The 19,794-nt window shown below is 40.0% G+C and overlaps 1 protein-coding gene across 1 annotated transcript in view; it reads left to right on the top strand.

Moving 5' to 3' along the window:
* Positions 1-19,794, top strand: part of PGM5 (phosphoglucomutase 5) — a 69,618-nt gene that overhangs the window by 36,366 nt on the left and 13,458 nt on the right. Inside the window, exons 7-9 of the mRNA XM_054284686.1 lie at positions 6,427-6,542; positions 16,516-16,651; positions 17,564-17,747. Coding sequence (XP_054140661.1) covers positions 6,427-6,542; positions 16,516-16,651; positions 17,564-17,747 — 436 coding nt within the window. The remainder of the gene's footprint in view (positions 1-6,426; positions 6,543-16,515; positions 16,652-17,563; positions 17,748-19,794) is intronic.

Here is a 19,794-nt window from a genome sequence, read left to right on the forward strand (position 1 = left end):
AAAGACTACTTCAGTGGCTAAGTAGAGATTTAGAAGACATAGTGAGAAACCTTTTCCTTCTATAGCCATAGTAACTCTGAAAGAAACCATTACAGAGGTTTGTTCTCTTTTAGAGTGCTGCTACAATGCACTATCCTTCAGTGGCCCACATCTGTCCCACAAATTCCTTCAGTTCCTGATTGTTAGTGCCTGTCAGTGCTTAGCCTTCTGCAGAGGAAGACGTGCTGAAGGATCGTCTCTGAATTATCTACCTCAGTGCTGGCACCACAGAGAGGAGCAGGATTGAAAATCAGTGTATCCATGGAACACCAGTCAGTGTTTTGAAGCCTGTTCATCCAGGTGCCTATTAGCATCTTTCACATGTCAGCTGATACCTACAGGTGTGGCAGATGAGAAACAAGGACATGTATAGCTGCTTCTCTAGTGTTTCTTTCATTAATACCTATTTCTTCCTCCAAGTTCAGACTCCAGAATGAAAGTGGTACTGCAGTTTACCCTAGACAGCATTTCACCTACAATACAAATCTCTAGCCAGTCTCTTACATCTTTACAAGTTCATGAGACCCGTCAAAGAAAGCCCTTCCCCCAGTGTTGTGACCTTTACCTTTGTGGTGAACAGGCATCACAACTTTGGCAGGATGATTCTGTCTGATTGACTGGTCTGTTCTTGGAAGTTATAAGAGTTTCACTGGCACAAGAAAGTCAGCTTCTGCAGGCTGTTGTATTTGAATGATTTATATTCATTGGGATGTTTTTGTGGCATTGTAGTGATTAGGTTAGAGAAGACTTCCCTCTGACTCTTGTTAATGTGAGTCAGGGTCATTCTTCTAGTGTCACAGGTGTTTTGCTAGTGCAAAACCACAATGTCTGGGAGATGCCATCAAGGACCACTTGGTTTTATGAGTCTATCTGTGAAAAATAGTCAGTTGTGTCTACTGAAAATTGAAAGAAAGTTATCACAAGGATTTTAACACTTTTAAATAAAAAAACATGTGTTTGAAAAATGAAAATCTTTTTTACACAGTTTAGCAGGCTAATATTTTTAGAATTCCAAGGAAAATAATCTGGGCTATCAAGAGTCCTGTACCTTCTGTTTTCCTAGTTAGGTGGCATGTAGACGGCTATGAAGTGTAAGGAAGAAGACCTGGGATATTCAAATGTGAAGCTGTAGAATAAGTAGTCCAGTTGCCTGGTAAAGTTTTGCGCATTAGTCTGTTAGGTCTTTCAGGGGTAATGTTAGAACTAGCTGTTAATTTTTTTTTCTTGTCAGGAAATTTTTAAAAATTCTAATCTTTATTAGAAGACTATAATTATGTTCATTATTACCTTTATTATGAGCTGGCCAGCTCATGATTTAGTGAGAGGTCATGCCTTATTGTGTAGTTCAAGAATTGGCTTCACATTTCTGTGTTGGTTCTAAACCCTCCAATAATTCTGTTTTCTAGAGAGGAAATAACTCAAACTGATTGTCAGCATTGCATTGTACACATTCTTCTTATCTTTGAAAATAAAGTGGGCAGTCAGTATAGGTAGCGTGGGACTAGCTCTTCAAAATAAAAAATTACAGTGCAACTGTGAAACAGAGGGTAAATTTAACAATGGAACTGTACAATAATTTATATTCCCATTTTCACTCATTTTGTTATCTCCTCATTTAAAAGCATCTGCTCCTACTTTTTGTAAATTCACAAAGTATACTTATAAATATTGTGTAATTGCAAAAAGTACAGTCCACTCTTCTTTGATTTAGCTTTTTCTCCTTAATTAGTGTTTCAGCATTTTGGGAACATAAATGCTTTTAGTTCTGAAATGGGCAGACTAATTAAGGTTATTCTAAGGTTATAACTAAGGTTACCTTACAGTTTGGTTCTAAATGTAAATCTCTGTTTCCTAGTCTAGCAAGGGGTAATTACTGCCAAACACAGACAGGAGAAACTTTACTGTATAATCTCATTGATGTAGTCAGCACTTACACTAAAGGATGGCAAGCAAGTGTAGTGTTTGAAGTCAGTCCCATTAAATGTACAAGATGACAAGAACCAGAATGTCCATGGTTTGTTGTCTTCTTTCAACATAGTTTATACTCATGGAACATATAAACACAGGTATATCAACTGTGTGGTTAGACATAAATGGAATGTCTTTACTTCAAATAGGCTAGGGAAATGAACCTATTTATAGGGCATATTTTTTCCCCAGTTTTTATTTTGAATTGCTCTGGAAGTATATTCTATCCATTAAATCAGGCCTTTTAACAGCCAATACCTACAACATGAAAGCTCAGAGCTTGAGGTATCACCCTTACAGGTGCACTGATGTGTCAGTATCTTGTTGATGATGCATTATACATACCTAAGGATATATAAAATTTACTGTGTTATCTGGACTTCTTCAAGATAAATACCACTCTTGTAATACCAGTTCCAAAACTCACTTCCTGAGAGAAGGAGTATCCTCTCTCATCAAGAGAGCTCATACAGACAAAACTCTTTACATTAACTTGACTTTACATTTCTAACTCCCTAGATTTGGGGATCTAGTGTGAGTATACAGAAAGAAGAGAAACTTAAAAAGCTGTACATGCGTAGTCTTGGTTGAACTGTCCTGTGAGGGTGCATTTCTAAAAACATTGTAATTAATGGACCTATGATTTGTTGAAGGTAAAAATCCTTACCGTGACTTATCAGCAGTTCTTGCAGAATTGCAAGTTCCTGAAACCCTTATCCTAAGCATTTATTTGCCTAGCATCTGTCAAGCCTGTCAGGAAGCCATATGCTCCATTAAATAGTGCTGCAAATGTTCAGTTCAGCAGAACACAGAAAATTATTTTCAAATTTGATCCACAGGGATTCCATCAGTCTCAACTGGAACTTCTTTAAGAAAATATCTGGCTTCTTGTTGTATCAATGATTGAAAGCTCTGATTTAGGAATTTTGTCTATATGAAAAAGCAGATTGGTAAATACAGAGTGAAAAAAATATTGGAAAAATGAGGACTTTTTTTTTATTTTTCTCTCCTGAATACCCAGTCATATTTTTAGTTTAGAAAGATGTAGATGTAGGAGCATTAAAAATCCTTCTCCTTTCCCACATCTAATCTCTGTTTTCCCTGGCTTTGAAGATCTAGTAATTTCACCATCACATATTAGTTTCCTTCCTCTGAGGATGTTTTCCTGTATTTTGTGTGATTATGTGTTTGATCTAATGCAGCATATTATTTCTCAGAGTCTGCAGCTTTGAGAATTTTTCCAACTTTCTGTGGGAACCCACCTCTCATGTTTTCTGGGGTGATTTTTCACTGTGAATATCTATAGGCTGCATAAAGGCACATTCTACATTTGTTGAGACTTCCAGTGATGAGTCTTTATTTCAGAAAAATGTCAGTAAGGAAGAAGTATGCTTGATTTTCAGTGTACTTCTATTTACTTACTTAGTTGAATTATTAAGAGCCAGAAACAACAAGAAAAAAGAAGGTGCATGGAACAATCTGTCATATTCCTACTACAAACTAATCGTACTATGAACTCTGCAAAGTGAGCCCAATGCCAACAGAAACAACATCAGTACCTAGGACTCTTTGAAAACAGCTACAATCTCATGAAGCTTTTAGTGCTGGTCAGGGTAAGTCCATCCTAGGCTATTTGTTCCCCAGCTAGAGGAATGTAAAAAAGTCAGTGGGAAAGGATTTCCTTCTCCAAAAACTGTACCAGGATATGGGAACATTTCTGCAAGCAAACATATTTCAGCTGTATTGTTAGGCTACCTTAAGAGAATTGGTTTTGCTCTGCTAGCATGTTAGGTATTGCCTTCTGGTTTAATGTTTTCTCTTTTTTTGGCAGTACAGTCCTGTTTTCAGCCTGAAGTTATTGTCACACAGAGATTAAATTCTTTCTTGTTCTTGACTTTTTGAAGAGCCAGACAGATACCTGTTCAGCTTTGCCCTGTGAAACCTCCCTTTATGGAACAATATTTCTAAGGGTTAATAATATATGTAGTGCTGTATAAACACGAGAAGGTACATACTCGCCCCTACCTCTAAACTGGAGGTATGAAATCTGAGTTCAGGATTAAAAGTTTTGGTAATACCCTTTTTTTCATGTTCATTTTTGTCTCTTTTCAAATAAATATCAGCAATTCTTACTCCATCTCGTTTAAAAATCACTGATTTTAGATGTAATATGAGCACCTAGAATGGATATTCATACATAAAAGAAAGGTTGATTTGGAGACTACATTACAGTGCAGGCTAACAGTGTAAAAAATTTCAGAGAGAATACTTAAGGGCTGAAATGTAGTGCCATCACTTTTGGTGATGAATGGAACTAAATCTGGTTGGTGGCTGGTCACCAGTAGTGTTCCCCAGGGCTCGGTATTGGTGCTGGTCCTGTTTAACACCTTTGTCAATCATTTGGATGAGAGGCTATAATTCAGCTCAGTCATTTCACAAGCACTGCCATCAGTCCAGAGTGTTGATCTGCTGGAGGGCAGGAAGGCTCTGCAGAGGGATCTGGACAGGCTGGATCATGGGCTCAGCCCAGTGGTGTGAGGTTCAACAAGGCCCAGGGCTGGGTCCTGCCCTTGGGTCACAGCAACCCCAGGCAGTGCCACAGGCTGGGGCAGAGTGGCTGCAAAGCTGCCACAGGAAAAGGCCCTGGGGGTGCTGGTGACAGCAGCTGAGCATGAGCCAGCAGAGCCCAGGTGGCCAAGAAGGGCAATGGCATCCTGGCCTGTGCCGGCAATGGTGTGGCCAGCAGGAGCAGGGCAGGGATTGTCCCCCTGTACTTGGATAATGATATTGAGGTGCTGGAGTGTGTCCAGAGAAGGGCAGTGAATCTGGTGAGTCTGGAGCACAAGTCCTGTGAGGAACAGCTGAGGGAGCTGAAGTTTTTAACCTGGAGAAAAGGGGAGGCCTTATCACTCTGTAATTGCCTGCAAGGAGGTTGTAACCAGGTGGAGGTCAATCTCTTCTGCCATGTATCAAGTGAAAGGGCAAGAGGAAGTGGTCTTAAGTTCTGCAAGGGGAGGTTCAGATTCAATATTAGAAGGATTTTTCATTGAAGGAGAGGCTAGACATTGTAATAAATTGGCCGTGGAAATGGCGGAGTAACTCTCTGAGGTATTCAGGAGGTGTCTGGATGTGGCCCCTGGGGTGATTATGGTGGAGCTAGGTTGGTGTTTGGACTAGATGATCTTGAAGGTCTCTTACAACCTTGACGATTCTGTGATTCTCTCATTTAGATATATTTATGTACCAGGTTTTGAAGGGGTCAGTGCTGGCATATTTTGACAGTTTATCCCATCTGCTTTATGCACTTAATGTGAGACAGAGAGATGAGCCATCAGAAAACAGGTGTTTTTTTGACCAGAAGGGTGATTGCTTTCACCTTGACACTTTTAGACAGATTGTGTTGTGTTGAATCTATCTTTGATTAATTGGCTTTGCTTTGGTTTGACTGGAGTTAAAATTAAGTAAACTCTCTTGCTTCAAGAAGTATTGTTAGGTATGATAGTTGAAGCAATCGTAAGGTCATTGGTAGTTGGTCAGGTTGCTTCACTGTATCTCAGTTCTTACTTTCCGTGTTATACAATAGTTGGTTCTGAAAACCCTAGGCACACAATGAAAACCAGAAAATATAACTAGAAAGAAGACTGGTAATACTCATTTTGTGAAAATCCCCATCTTGAGACTTAGCGTTCTTTGGAGTTGTTGGTAGGGTTTTCTTTCTTTCTTGTTTTTTAGTCCACACAAGGGTTTTTTCATTCAGGAATATTTACCAGTTGACAAGCTGGGGAAAAGAATGCATATCCAACTTACAAGGTGGTTAATTTTGGTTCTTGAAAACACTGGCACATCACACAGATAGTGAGAGAGCTTCTTGTATTACATGATAGGAGACAGAGAAAATAAGTTGAGATTCAGGTTGAGACTAGGAAAGATCTTTAAAAAACATACTGAAGCATTCCTGTATTTTCTTGTCTTTGAAGACATTACAAGAAGTAAAAGTATCTTTCAAGCACTTTGTTATTTGACTATCTGTATTTTGTAAAGAGGATGCTTCAACATGATGCTTTATCTTCCATTAAGATATTAGTGCAGTAAAACTGTCCATCTTTAGATTAGCTGTTTCTTGGTCAGTAAGAAGGGAAAGATACTGGTAAAGCCTATTGAACTGAGGTCCTACATTTTCCAAAATAATACATGTAATGTATAAACATACTTGGGTTCTGGCTGAAGTTAGATGCTGAGACAAGGATCAGTTTTGAATGGTAGTGTTGATCTGTTCTTGGTTTTGGTTTTTATTTTTCTACTTCTACTCCAGCTGTCAGAAGATGTAATGAGACCTAGAATATTCCTCAACTGACCTCAGATCATATGTAAAAAAAATCATGATCTTATTCATGTGATGTTTTATTGTATGCTTTCCAGAGTGGCAAAAGTAATGAAGGTTCCTGTGTATGAGACACCAGCAGGATGGAGGTATTTTTCTAATCTCATGGACTCTGGACGTTGTTCCCTTTGTGGCGAGGAGAGTTTTGGCACTGGTAAGTAATACATAATCAGAAATTACCACAAACTTAATTTTTCCTGGATGCCTCAAGTCAAACCCAAAACAATCAGTAAATTAGCTCTGTCTCGTGCTGAAACAGAGACCTTTCTGTTGTTCACATCTTGAGGTTCATCTTGTAAGTGTGGTGTTCAGCACTTGAGGCATGAAAAATATGGGAAATGGATATTCAGCAGAGGCAAGCAACCTTACTGCTGCCCAGACAGCTTCTGGTGGTCCCTGGCATTCTCTCCTGACTTGAACATAATGCAAGAAAGCCTCACTGGTTCCTCTGCAAGTCTTCACAGACTACAGCAGCATTTGGAGGGATTTTGCCTAAATGGAAGCCGCATGTTTTTTCCTAATGTGATTAGGTGTACAAAGGACTGGTATATCTGATGGTACATCTAAGAAAACTGTTTCAGCCTTTCCTTTTTGGAACATCGCAATTGCTCAAGTGTCAGATAAAATCATCATTAGAAGAAATTCACTTGCATGTGAGTATTTGTGTTTTCCCTAGTTATTTCTGCCTCATCAGTCCCAAGAACCGATCAAACAGAATGCAGAATTAATGACAAATTTGAGCCATCAGAAATATAGTATTGACAGTAAGAAACAGAGCAAATAATTTGAAGTATGTAGTCTATAAATGTACATAAATGGTGTCGTGGTTTGACCGGAAATGGGACATCTGGGATATGTTGTTTTGTTGTGGTCACCAATAGGTGTTCAGATTTTAAGATGAGCACCTGGTTTGACCAGTGGGGCATTGGATCCGCCTCTTGAGACCACAAACCCAAGGAGTTGAAAGCAGGGCTCTTTTCCTTCAGAGCTCTCTTTGGATTTCCGGCGGGAAGGAGTTGGGTCTCTCCCCCGGCCCAGTTGCTGGCTGGGCTGGGGGAGGGGAAAGCCATGTGGCCCAGCTACGGTAGGCCAGACCCGATGGAAGGGTGGGGAGAGCATTGAGCGACCTGTTTATCCCCCCCCACCCTTTTTTGGAGACGGAGAGAATGCAGCCTGTGCTTGGACTGTTACCTTGAAACTTGATATCATGTGCCAGCAGCACGGCTGGGAGGAGAAGTGGGGGGGCAGCGAGCAGCCCAGCCGCCTGGGAGAGCTTTTAACCCTTGTGGATAATGAGAACTTCACAGAACATTCCCTTTCCTAGGAAAGGGATAAGAGTGGAAGATGAAGGAGGAAATAGGCCAGTTAGGGGGTCTGGCAAAGAGAAAGAGAGATGTTGAAGGAATGGAGGAAGATGGAGTGGCAATCTTGCTGGACTCTTTTGTTGTATATCCATGGACTGTTTCTTGGTGATACAGAGGCTGCATTGCAGGGGGAAGCGGAGGCTCGGAGTCAAGAGAGTTTGGTGTCGAGACCCCTCGGCCCCAGGGGGTATAGAAGACATGGGGGGGACAAAGGTCCCAGAGATGAGACTGTGCTCTGCTTGGAACGAGACGAGGCATCCTTAAAAAGGTCCACCCTGAAAGCAGGCCTCTGCCCCATCCCATGCCTGTGGTGGTGAGAGCACCTTGGCATGGGAAGAAGATGTCACAAGATAGCAGGACTCCGGGCGGTGCTAGTTGTGACAAGAAGTCCGTGGGACAAGGAAGGACTCCGTCTACTCTTCATGAGCTGAAGATTTGATTTTTCTAAAGGGTGGTGCCAGACCGAGTGTGGATAATATTGGGAAATGAAATGTACTGGGGATCTGGTAGGAGGAGGAGGGGGAAGTGTTTCTGTGTAGTTTTCATTCTCCTTGTGTTTCTTTTTTTTTTTTTCCCTTTGTAGTTTAGTTTATAAAGTTCTTTTTTCTTTTTTCCTTAAGCAGGACAGGAGCCTGCTTTGCTTATTTCCAGGTACCACCTCACAGTGGATGCCAGGGAGAGGGAATTTTCATGGGGGCACTAGCATTGTGCCAGTGTCAAACCATAACAAATGTGATTTTAGTTTATGAGAATGACAAAATAAATTTTGGAGTGTTTATTTTCTTCTTTCCTGGATTCTGGCACAGAAATTCTTACTTTTTGTTTATCAGTAGGGTTATATTGCAAGTCTTTGAAAAAGCACATGCCAGAATAACTTAATAATTTGCCTGGCTAGTAGTTTATTCTATATTTTGATGTGAGTTATATGAAGTTCTCTATTTTGAATGTGTAATACCTTGGCTGCAGCTCTTTGTAGAAAATTAATTACCATGCAGTGAAACTTGATTACAAATTTCATTTTGCTTTAATTGATTTATGTCCAGTATTAAGTTTGTTGGTTGGGATCAATTAGAGCAGAATGTTGCTTTTTAAAAAAGAATGATACCTTAAACAGCCGTAGACATGGCACTTCATGTATTTATCTTCTTGTTTACTGTATGGATCTGAATGGGCTATGATGCAAGAATGAAAAATATGTTATATTTTTTGGGGTCTTATATGTAAAAAGGAAGAGAATTTAAAATTATAATTAATGATAATTTTCTTTTTGTTGTCAATGGGAACCTATGTCCTGTGATTGGCAAACTGAATGCCTTCACTGTTTGCTCTGAGTGGCACAGGTTTGTATGGTCTTGACTATATCTTTTGAATACAAACTTCCTCTACAGTGTGTTCTATGAGGTCATTCAGAGAGATGTAATTTGGGGAGAGAAGGGCAGGAAGATCCTGTACCTTTCAGAATGTGCTACTATTTGTTGTGTGTTGTTGAACTGCATTTCCATTAACCCATTTGAAGTGTGAACTGGGGAGTTTTCAACTTGCACTGCTTTTTAATACTTTTTCATTGTGCCAGTTCTGTACCTCTTCCCTCTAAATACTGAAGTTCCTCTTGCACATGCAAAACCAGATACTTTGATGAAATTTGTCTAGTTCTAAACACATTGGTATGACTTCAGTAGCCCACAGATTATATGGAAGAAAACTCTTGGCTTCATCATCCTGCTGAAGAAAGTTAAGTGTGAATTTTAACTAGAAGGAGCTTGTAAGCGTTTTGGTGGTGAGTTCCCATATGTTGAAGTATATGTAGAAATATATCTAGGTACCTTAGCCCACAGAGTGCAGCGCCTCCTGCTGCATGTAGGCTTATATGTAGAGGTAGTGATTTGTCATGACATATGTGCCATATGTCATGAAAAACCACTGCCACAGCTCTGTCTCTGCTTGAGGCGTTATTATCCTAGACCATCTTCATCTGATGGTGTTGAGTAGGACTCTTTCAGATGCTTTTGACTGAGGGAGAAGAGGGGAATTACTGGTTGTGCTCAGTAGAAGCCATGTCTTCTTTGAGGCAACTTGCCATTTAAACTTTAAGGTGAAGTTATAAAAAAAGACAAACATCAGATTTCCCTTTCACATTGCAAAAGCACGTTCAGGTATTGCTAAGCAGGGTGTCCCAAGTACTGGTGGATTTTATCCCTGGAGATCAGTCATATAGAAATGAAAATGTGTTTTGACCTACTGTAATAATGAGGACAATATGATCTCTGTAGGTCTAATTTTATTTTCCTGAGTATCTGATAGTATTTGTATTTGGGAAGAGAAACACTCATGGAGGTCATGGAAGTGCCTCTAGGGTTTGACTGTTCTAGATAGACAAGAAAATTACCCTGACCTCTCTTCACTTGCCATTGACATTTTTTTTTGCTTGTATCTTTCTGTGAGGCCTTAAAACAATTCTGTACTATAAAACTTCTGTACTATAGCCTCTCTTCCAAGTTTGCAGGACCTGATTGTAGACTAGTCTCTACATTCCTTACCACTCTGTGTTCTTACATTGTCTGGTTCTTCTATCATCAATTCTTCAAATTCCACATAAATCCTGACTCTTGTAAATGAGTGCTTGAAGAACATACTGCTGGCCAGCATGGAGAGCTAGCCTACAGCATTATATTGGCATCTCAGTATGCTCTGATCAGATTAACTTTGTTGTACCTGCAGCACTTCAGTGCAGAAAGCCTCTTGACCTCCAGTTTTATCCAATTCCATCTAAAGGCAAATCTGGACACTCAAGATTCGATTCCATGGGCATCCAGAGAACTTGTGCATGGGGTTTGAATTCCTCAGTCTGTGTGTAATTGCTGTGTAAAAAAGTATGATTCAGAAGGAGATTTCCTAAAGATGTTGTGGGGTCTCCCTCACTGGAGATATTCAAGAACCGTCTGTACTCAATCCTGTGCCATGTGCTCTGGGACAAGCCTGCTTGAGCAGGGAGATTGAACCAGATGCCCTGTTGTGGTCCCTTCCAACCCGACCCGTTCTGTGATCCTGTGACACTTTTGGGGCAAATTATGTAAGGGCTGTGATGTCTAAAGTTTGTTTTTCTCACTGCCTCAATTTCCTTATCATCTTTCATTTCAATGCAGATGTCTGAAAAGTGTCCTCATATGCCAGGAGGCTGGTTTATTTTTAAGACATGTTCTGGTTTGTAGATGACCAGTACTTTAGCAATGTGATCTGTTTTTAGCAGTAAATATTTACCTTATTGCGAATCTTTTAGTAATGTCCTAAGCTGTGTGACCCTCACATGTTTCTGCCAGTATTGGGCATTTGAATCAATTTTATGGCTTTTGCCCAGTCATACCTATTTAGGGAACTGAAATTTGGCACTTCTTTAGCTTTCAGCATGGAATATTTATGTAAGTGTACTACATAGTGATCAGGATAGGAAATTTACAGCTCTATGTAAGAGAAAGGAGTTTTAAAAATCCACCTTCTTCATCAAACTGCATTGGAAATCAATTGTTTGTGTACCCAGGTAATAAAGCCCAGCTGAAATTTCCAAGTAATACAGAGCCCTGGTTTTATAACATAAGGGACTTTGGTGTGGCAAGTAAATAAAAGCAAATTTTCTGCTATAAAAGGAGAAAAGATGTTGAAAACGTCCCATACAGCTGTATTTCCCAAACTTGTTTTCTGGCAGCTGATCTTGGATCTAAACCAATGCTTTAAAAACTTCTTCCATTTTTGTAGCAGTGTGGGGAGCTTGTCAGATGAGGTTAGTAGCTTTCTGGTTCTATGACTAATGCCCGGCACAGAGTTCAAAGGAAGGCCTTGGCAGCAGCAATTACTTTCTAAATTTCATCAGCAAGTTATTAATCAGGATTAGGAGAACTGTGTGGCTGATTTATCTTACTGCAGTTTAAACCATTTCAGTGATTGCTACAACCTTCATAAATTTGCTTGCTTCATCTCCAAATTCACAGATTCTATTAACATCAACCCCCTTCTCCTGAAAGATTATATGGTAGAAGAGCTAGTGGAGAGTATAAAAATGTGTGGTTGCTGACATGAATGAAAGTCACAAATTAGCTATTTGATTATCTGTTGCAGTAATACAAATCTAAAATAATCTTATTAATTTGAAAAAATGATCAGATCAGAATGCCCCTAAATCTCCATTTGCCTAAAATATTGCTAAGTTTCAGCGGGATGAAAAATTTTTAAGACTTGGGTGTGTGCAAACAAAATTACTTGGTGTGAGCTTGTGAACTCCTGTGATTTTCTTGTTTTAAAATCACATTTGTAGAATGCAGTATGATAGACTGGGATTACTAATTCAGGGAAAAGCAATTACCTTTTATTCATGCATATGACCCACAAGTTTTGCTTTCCCTCTCAGAATTGGATGTCTCAGATACAGACAAAATTAGCTTTCACATAGTAGAAAAATCATAAATAATATGAACATATTTGCATGATTTTTCTTTGTTTCTCAAGGTACTGCCTCTGAAGATTTTTCTTCCATTGCAGACTGTGTAAGTGGCACACTTCTCTATGAATGGGAACATGCTCTGAGAATTTTGCCCAGTTTGTTTACTCTGAGTCTGGACATAGCAATTTACTGTAGTAAAAAAATAATCTCCTACTGTTATATAGAGAAATAATGAATTAACTTATAAAAATAAGTTGTTGAAACACTTGCAGTTATTATAATTTCTCTTACAAATGCAAGTTAAATATAAAGGGTTAGTTAGAAAAAAAATTCATTTACTCCTCTTTTCTGCTGTCTCCTTCTGCTTCAGGTCATTGAACAGAATCAGGAATTAATTAATTCCAGGATGTTTCAATTAAAAGTAGCACTGAGAATCATCCTGAGGTTACTCAGAGCCCCAAGAAAGCTAGGGGCAGTGTTAGTATTGCAACTTCAGGAATACAGAGCTGCAAGGCACCTTTTCCTTCTTCCCTTTGCTCGGGACAGGTCTGCCTCTGCAAATTCATTGGATCTGTAGAGCAAAGAATGGTGTTAGCTGAACTGAGGCAGCAGAGTAGACTCCCTCCCGAAAGTTTCTACAACGTGATCTGGGCAGTAGGACTCAGTTAAGACAGAGAAAGCAAAGACACCTACAGATGGTGAAAATCAGAGTAACAAAATTGCAGAAATAGATTTTAATTTGCTGAAAGGAGGAAGGGCAATAAGTACAACAACATATATGTATGCAGCTGATCAATGTTTTTAGTTTCACTTCCATTAAGACTAACAAACTGAAACACTTTCTGGGCACACAGAATTTTTGTCCTTGTGTCAGGCTGGTATTTTTAATTGGTGATTTTTGATTCTGAAATAGAGTCAGGATATCCAGATCCTAGATATCCAGACTTTCGTCTCTTGGTTACCTTCTCCCATTGCTTTCTCTTTCCGGGGAAGCAACAATTTATGTCCTCTGAGGGGCATGCAAGGACAGAGAACATGCCAAATCTGCTAAATGTCTATGAAGAATAATACATTCGGTCCTCCTCATATAGATTTATGCGCTTAAGCCATACCAGAACAAAGTTCAGAATGTAGCAAAGAGCTCTTCAGAAATGCTTCTGTCCACGTTTCACTAGAACATTTTGGTTCAGTGAAATATCCTTAAAGCGTTTGCTAAATCAGAACTCCTCTCTTTAATGTTCAGCGTAGCGTGTTGTTCCATTGTCATGACATAGATCTTTTTGCTGAAGGACTGCAGTGCTTTTCACTGTGTGATTTGCTGGCCTGCAGTCTGCCAAATGTTACGTAGCAGAAGAATAAATGGTCATTCGTATTGGAGCAAATTGCTGAGGGGTTAAGCTCAGTTCCATGTCTCCACTTCTTGCTGGTGTCTGTTGAGACACTTAAGCCATTTAAATGGCTGGTGATAATCAGCCACAGAGATGACATTTTAGGCAAAACAGATTTTTTTCTGTGCTAAGAATGAGTGGCTGAAAGGAGAGACATGCAGAGGCATGCAGGTTAAGAGGGAAAGGAGTAGCCATGATGGGTGAGCCTGCTGTTACCAGGGCCTTGTCTGGGCCCCTGGGGCTCCCTCACTCTGCCCAGGAGCAGCACCAGGGCTGTTGGTGCAGCACCCCAGCAATGCTGCAGCAGGGCCAGTGTCCAGCCCCCCACAGCCCTGCCATGCCAGGCCAGGGGTTCCCCAGAGCCAGGCCTGTCCATGCTCCCACATCCTGGCCTGGTATTGCCCTATTCCCATTCCCAGGAGGTGCCTGATGGCCGGAGCTGGGGCTGCCCTGGTGCCCTGACTGCCGTGCTGTGTGGGTGGTGGGACTGGGCAGGCCCTGGCTGCTGGCCTGGCTGCTCCTGCCCTGCTCTTCCCAATCCCTTGAGCCTCCACAGCCCCTGTGGTGATGTGATAACTTTCCTTGCTGTTACCAGAGGAACAATATATTGGGGGGAAGTGAAAGTTCTGTTCTGGATTTCTCTTTTGGTGTCAGGGGCAGAAGCCTGCACCATTATCTGGGAACAGACTCTTGGCTTTGGTGACAATGGCTTTGACTCTGCTACCTGCTTTGCCTACAAGTAAGCTGACTTTGTTATACATAGGACATATTGCTGCTGTTCCTGAAGATATCCTTAAGTTGATCTACTTCCTTACTGCAGTGAGGGAGTAGAAGAGGTGAGAGATGACCTTTAAGGTCCCTTCCAGCCCTGACAATTCTGTGATTCTATGCCTGAATGTCTGAAAGACTGACTCTCTGTAGAGGGACATTTGTTTTCCTTTCTTATCTGAAACTATTTGCAAAGCTTTGAGAGCTCATAAATAACCCTGCCCTTTTTTTGTGACTGGTTGGCACTGCATGCTTTCATGGTCTGGAGCAGGGAGGGATAAGAGTGAGCTGTGTCTCCTCTTCCAGCAGCTCCTCAAGCACCAGGCCTGTACTCTGGCTGTTGTAATAGGGCACTGCTGTTGTTGCAGAGAGCTTGCAGATTACAGAACAAGTAGCAAAAAAGAGATGTTCTTAGTATCATGGCAGCTACTTTGCAAATGTGAAGGCATATTACTGTCTCAGCTCTTAAGTCCATTCATAGTGTTCTTGTTTTCTGTAAAACCTAACACACAGACATAAACAAAATCTTGATGTAAATCTTTATCCTCATCAACAAGTGTTCAGTAATCATTCTTATACAGCTTGAATATTGTGCTGAGTAGTAATTTGCATTTACTTAACCCTGTGGTAGTTAACTTAATCTTAAGAACAATTAATGTTAAATAAACAGTGTTGAGGCTGAATGTAATGCAAGAAGCCTAAGTGGCAGGCAGATCTGTGGCAGACCCAGGACAATGGGCTCTTAGAAAATCCATATGAGCAGAGGCTGATGATTGTTGCTTTCTCCCAAGAAGAGGGATTGCAAGTTCAAGGTAACAGCAGTGATTGACCTAGGAATCATCGTCTCTCTCTGCACATCTTGTTATTTTTCTTATATGCCTTTAATAGATTGACAATTTTTCACTGGATTAACAGCTTCAGTTCGTCAATTTATATTATGGGAGCTGTCCTCTGCCTGTAGCAAAATACTGCTATTTTGACAGATGGCTGTCTGTGTGGACCTTGCAGCCTGTTACGTAAAGCCAAGCTGTACAAAGCAGTCTTGCTGCAACAGGATTTCTGTCTTTGAAGAGGAGAATATTTCAGAAAACAGGTTTTCAGCATAAGAGTTTTTAGATTCCTCTCTTTTGTTAACTATCTTCTAAAGACAGAAAATTTAAATGGTTGCCTCCATAATCAGTAGGTACTTCATGAAGTAAACAAAACTTCTGAATTGCTTTACTTGCTTTGTACTCATGGCTTAAATAATGTGTGACTAGACAGAAAAACCTAAGGCTGCAGCCAACAAACTTTAACCAAATTTAGTAGTATTGTGCCAGAGCAGTGGCTACATGTTTGATATCTCTTCAACTTTCTTGTGTGTTAGCTTATAAAATTGCCATCAGTATTTACTGAGTGCCAGCAGTCTTGGATCTTACTGAGATCTGAGACCACATGCTGAATTGTGTGGGGGATTCCAAAACTGTTCCTTGTCTTCATTGTTGGAACAATTTCTTTCTTCATAAATACAAACCTATGCAGGGATCTAGACAGGAGCATCCAGTCTTCCTTAGCACTGAGAGGTATGAAGAAATATAGAAAGGAGCAGTCCCACTCTCTGGTTTGCTTGTTTTTGGATTTTTTTTTTTGCTCTGGAAGAATCATTTCAAGCACTTGATTGTTGTCCTGACTGGAGGTCATGAACATTCTGGAAATTCCCAATTTTTATGGAATGGGAAGTTCTTTCTCTGCAGTTTGACATCTGCGTATGAACATCTGCAGAGATAAGGAGATGCTGTTGAGCTTGACTCTGTAAAGGAGAACCTTCTAGCTCATGTCGGGGGTTTGCATATCTAGCCCAGTTCTGGGAAACAGCAGCAGAGATGTGAAAACACTGTATATCAGTAAGAAGGAATAATGACTACTCATGTTTTCATACTGCTACTGTTTCTCTTCAGATACTTGTACAAATTTTTATTTAACTTTGCAAGTATGAGCTTTGTCATGTATAAATAGATCACATTTTAAGCATTACTTCTGGTTTTCTGTCTAGAACATATCAGAGGTGCTAGGGCTAGTACTATTGATTACTTTTATGTGACATGCACAGTTAAATGAGACATTTTCCCAGCCTTCTTACCTTGTTTTCTGATTTGCAGTGATACCAAATAGTGTGCTTAATGTCTGTTTCTTTAGGGTCTGACCACCTTCGAGAGAAAGATGGACTGTGGGCTGTGCTAGTTTGGCTTTCAATCCTAGCAGCTCGAAAGCAGAGTGTGGAGGAGATTGTCAGGGATCACTGGGCGAAATTTGGCCGGCACTACTACTGCAGGTGAGAAAAATGAGTAAAAAGGCACTTACACAGCTGATAGGAGCATTCTGCTACAATCTTTGCTTGTTTAGATGTGTTCAGCTGCACTTAGGTGTGCATTCATACAGAATGAAAATGTGCCACAGATTATGACTGTTTTGTAGACAGGCTTTTTCGGAGGAGTAAAAAAAGGGAGCTACATGTATATGTCACTGCTAGCATGAGTAATTTAAAGATATTGAATGGCAGAAAGATTTGAATTATTTACTTGTGGAATACATAGGTGCACCTTGTTACATGATGTTGAAAAAGAAACATAATCCCAGCAAGATTTGTTCCTGCATTTTTTTCTGTAAGTGCCTCCATGTGATGTTGTTTTAGTGAGAGCTGAAACCTATGCCTGCTTCCCATTCAGGATAACTCTTCCAAAGATAAAAACATTTACTTATTTTTATTAAGGTCTCAATGTGATGAGTTCTAGCTGTCATTTTCATCTTTGCTTCTGCCTCTGTCTTAATCCAGGGTTTGCCATTTGTAAGATATTTTGCACACAGCTGTTCCTCAAAACTTGTAGCAAAGTTCTCTCTATTTCACTTTTCTGTTGAGCACTGCACTGATTGTGTCATGAAGTTTTGAAAGCTAGCTGTGTATTTTCTATGCTGCTTTAGAAATTGCATTTTCTAGATGCTTTCTGTTGATTTTAGAGTCAGGTGGCCAATGTAGAACTATGGTTGCACACATGTAGTGGCACAGGATTGGCATGTGTGTGCTGGTTTCATTTGCAATCAGTACTTCAGGGGTACATTGCTGATTTTTGAAGTAAGCAGTAAATTGCTAACTGTGAGTATATAGAGCTCTCTGAAAGCAGAACTGTCTTCTCAGCTCTGGGGACTTACTTTCTGGTTCTACCTTTTTTTTTTATATATGTGCAAGGTTTGATTACGAAGCGCTGGAACCCAGAACAGCATATTTCATAATGAGAGACCTGGAAGCTTTGATCACTGACAAATCATTCAGCCATCAGCAGTTTGCTGTGGGTAACAATATCTACAGTGTGGAAAGAACAGACTGCTTTGAGTACATAGATCCTGTGGATGGCACTGTGACCAAAAGACAGGTATGTCTGTAGTGCTGGATTAGCAAAGTTTTGCAGCTGGCATATTGTCTCCAACAGTGTTGTTTCTGAAGTTCAGCTGGCAAGACTGTCCGTTAATTTGTGGGATGGTGTTTCCTTTGCTATGAATGAATAGATACTGCATTTCCTACTTAAGATTTGCTCAGTCTGGATAATCCACCTTTATTTTATTTTGTGCTTGCTGTATGTAACTGGGGACAATAGTGACACAGTGAACATAGGATGGGATGAAGTCCCTATTGAAAGCAATGCATGAACAGGTAGGGTTCCTTTTCCAGAACAGCAGAAAATATCATACAGAAAGAAAGTCTTCCCTTTTTCAATTTGCTGTCTGAAATCTCCACTGGCTATACCTTATTAAAAAAAAAAATAAATTCTTGTTCGTGGTGACCCTCAGGATTTACATAACTGAGATACAGTAAGAGGTCTCCTGCATAGGATACTTCTGCATCCTACTGACTACAATATCTATTGTAGCCAGTAGGATGCAGAAGACTTTAAAAGGTTGTAGCCTATGCAGGCATATTTGACATCCCTAGCCCAAATTACCAGCTCCTTCTGGACTCCATCTATACTGAGATTCCTTGGTTATTAACAGCTGCAGTTCAAACTGAGCCTTCAGTGTTTGGAAACATTATGTGTTCGAAATTCATTATGTACTTTTACCAGGTGTAAATGTATATTCAAGTAACTTGAATGTATATTCAAGTAATTGGAGCTGTGACTCCAATTAAAATTTGTCCTGATTTTATGCTGTTTATATTTTTATGGTTGTAGTTTCTCTGGTTTTTAAATTATTTGACCTAAACAGACCCTAGGAAATTATATTACAAGCCATTAAAACTATTCTCATGCCTTCCTTCTCAGAGTCTTTGTAGTTTCCATTCATCATTTCATCCAGAAAATATGAGCAGCGTGTCTGCCACTGAGCTACTTTCTTGTTGCATATTACTACTGAAACAAGATACGAGGATATTGTCACATCCAAGTCTAGTGGAAAATTACAGACATGGCAGACTCGTGACCTTTGTAGTTCAAAAAGCAGCTTGTGAATTTTAATTGCACTTTTCTTTCCCTTAATTTTTTCGTCCAAAGCACTTATTCTGTATGGGAATATAATTGCTAATCATATCACCATGTAACACAAAGAGAGAAACATGACTTGGCTTGTTTTCAGACAGACTCTGAAAGGGAGCCCATAAAACCAGAAAGCATGTCTTTTCATAGGGAGTAGCTCCTATTTATTCAGAGTACAGTTCAACCAGTTTGTCCTTTGGCAAGGACACATTCCTAGCTTGATATGTCTGCAGCCTCAGTGGATTCTCCGAGCACACTAAATTGGAGAGGTTATTGATCTATGCAAATGAAACAACAGTTCACTGCTGCCGTTTTCCTTGGGTAGCTTGCTTATCATCTAAATGCAGCTATCTCTTTCAGACTGTCATAGGCTTTGTGTGGATTTTTCAGCTAAGTGTTCAGGAGCATGTGCCAAGTCTTATTCCCCAGAACACAGGGGAGAGAGATTTACATTCAGTGTAACTGCAGTGAATGAGAAGCTGGCTACATGGTAGTTATTCAGTGTTAATAAACAACATATTCAGAAAACACAGCAATGAGAAAATAGAAGACAAACAATACACACAGACTGTTGCTTCTAATTAATTCTGTTTCTTGAAATCCATTAATATTGTTTGTCATGCCGCCATAATGAGACTTAAAATCAAATTAAACATTCTGTTGCTCTTGAAGACTTCTAATTTTTAAAGCTGTACTCTGTTTTTGCACATATCAGCACATAAAAATGCTGCTCCTGAGGGTCCAGCAAGCCAGGGAAGGGGACCAGTGGCATTTTTGGGTAAAATTTGAATTATAAGGATGAGAGGTAAAAGTAGGCCATTATACTAAGAGACAAATGGCTCCAGGGAGACCTTATTGTGACCTTTCAGTACTTCAAGAGGGCTTGTAAGAAATACGAGGACAATTCTTTTAGCAGAGCTGCAGTAGTGTAAGGGCTAATGGCTTTAAACTA

This window comes from Melozone crissalis, unplaced genomic scaffold (genome assembly GCF_028551555.1).
Source record: "Melozone crissalis strain CALT ecotype California unplaced genomic scaffold, PUWL_Pcris_2 ptg000005l_1, whole genome shotgun sequence".
NCBI lineage: Eukaryota > Metazoa > Chordata > Aves > Passeriformes > Passerellidae > Melozone > Melozone crissalis.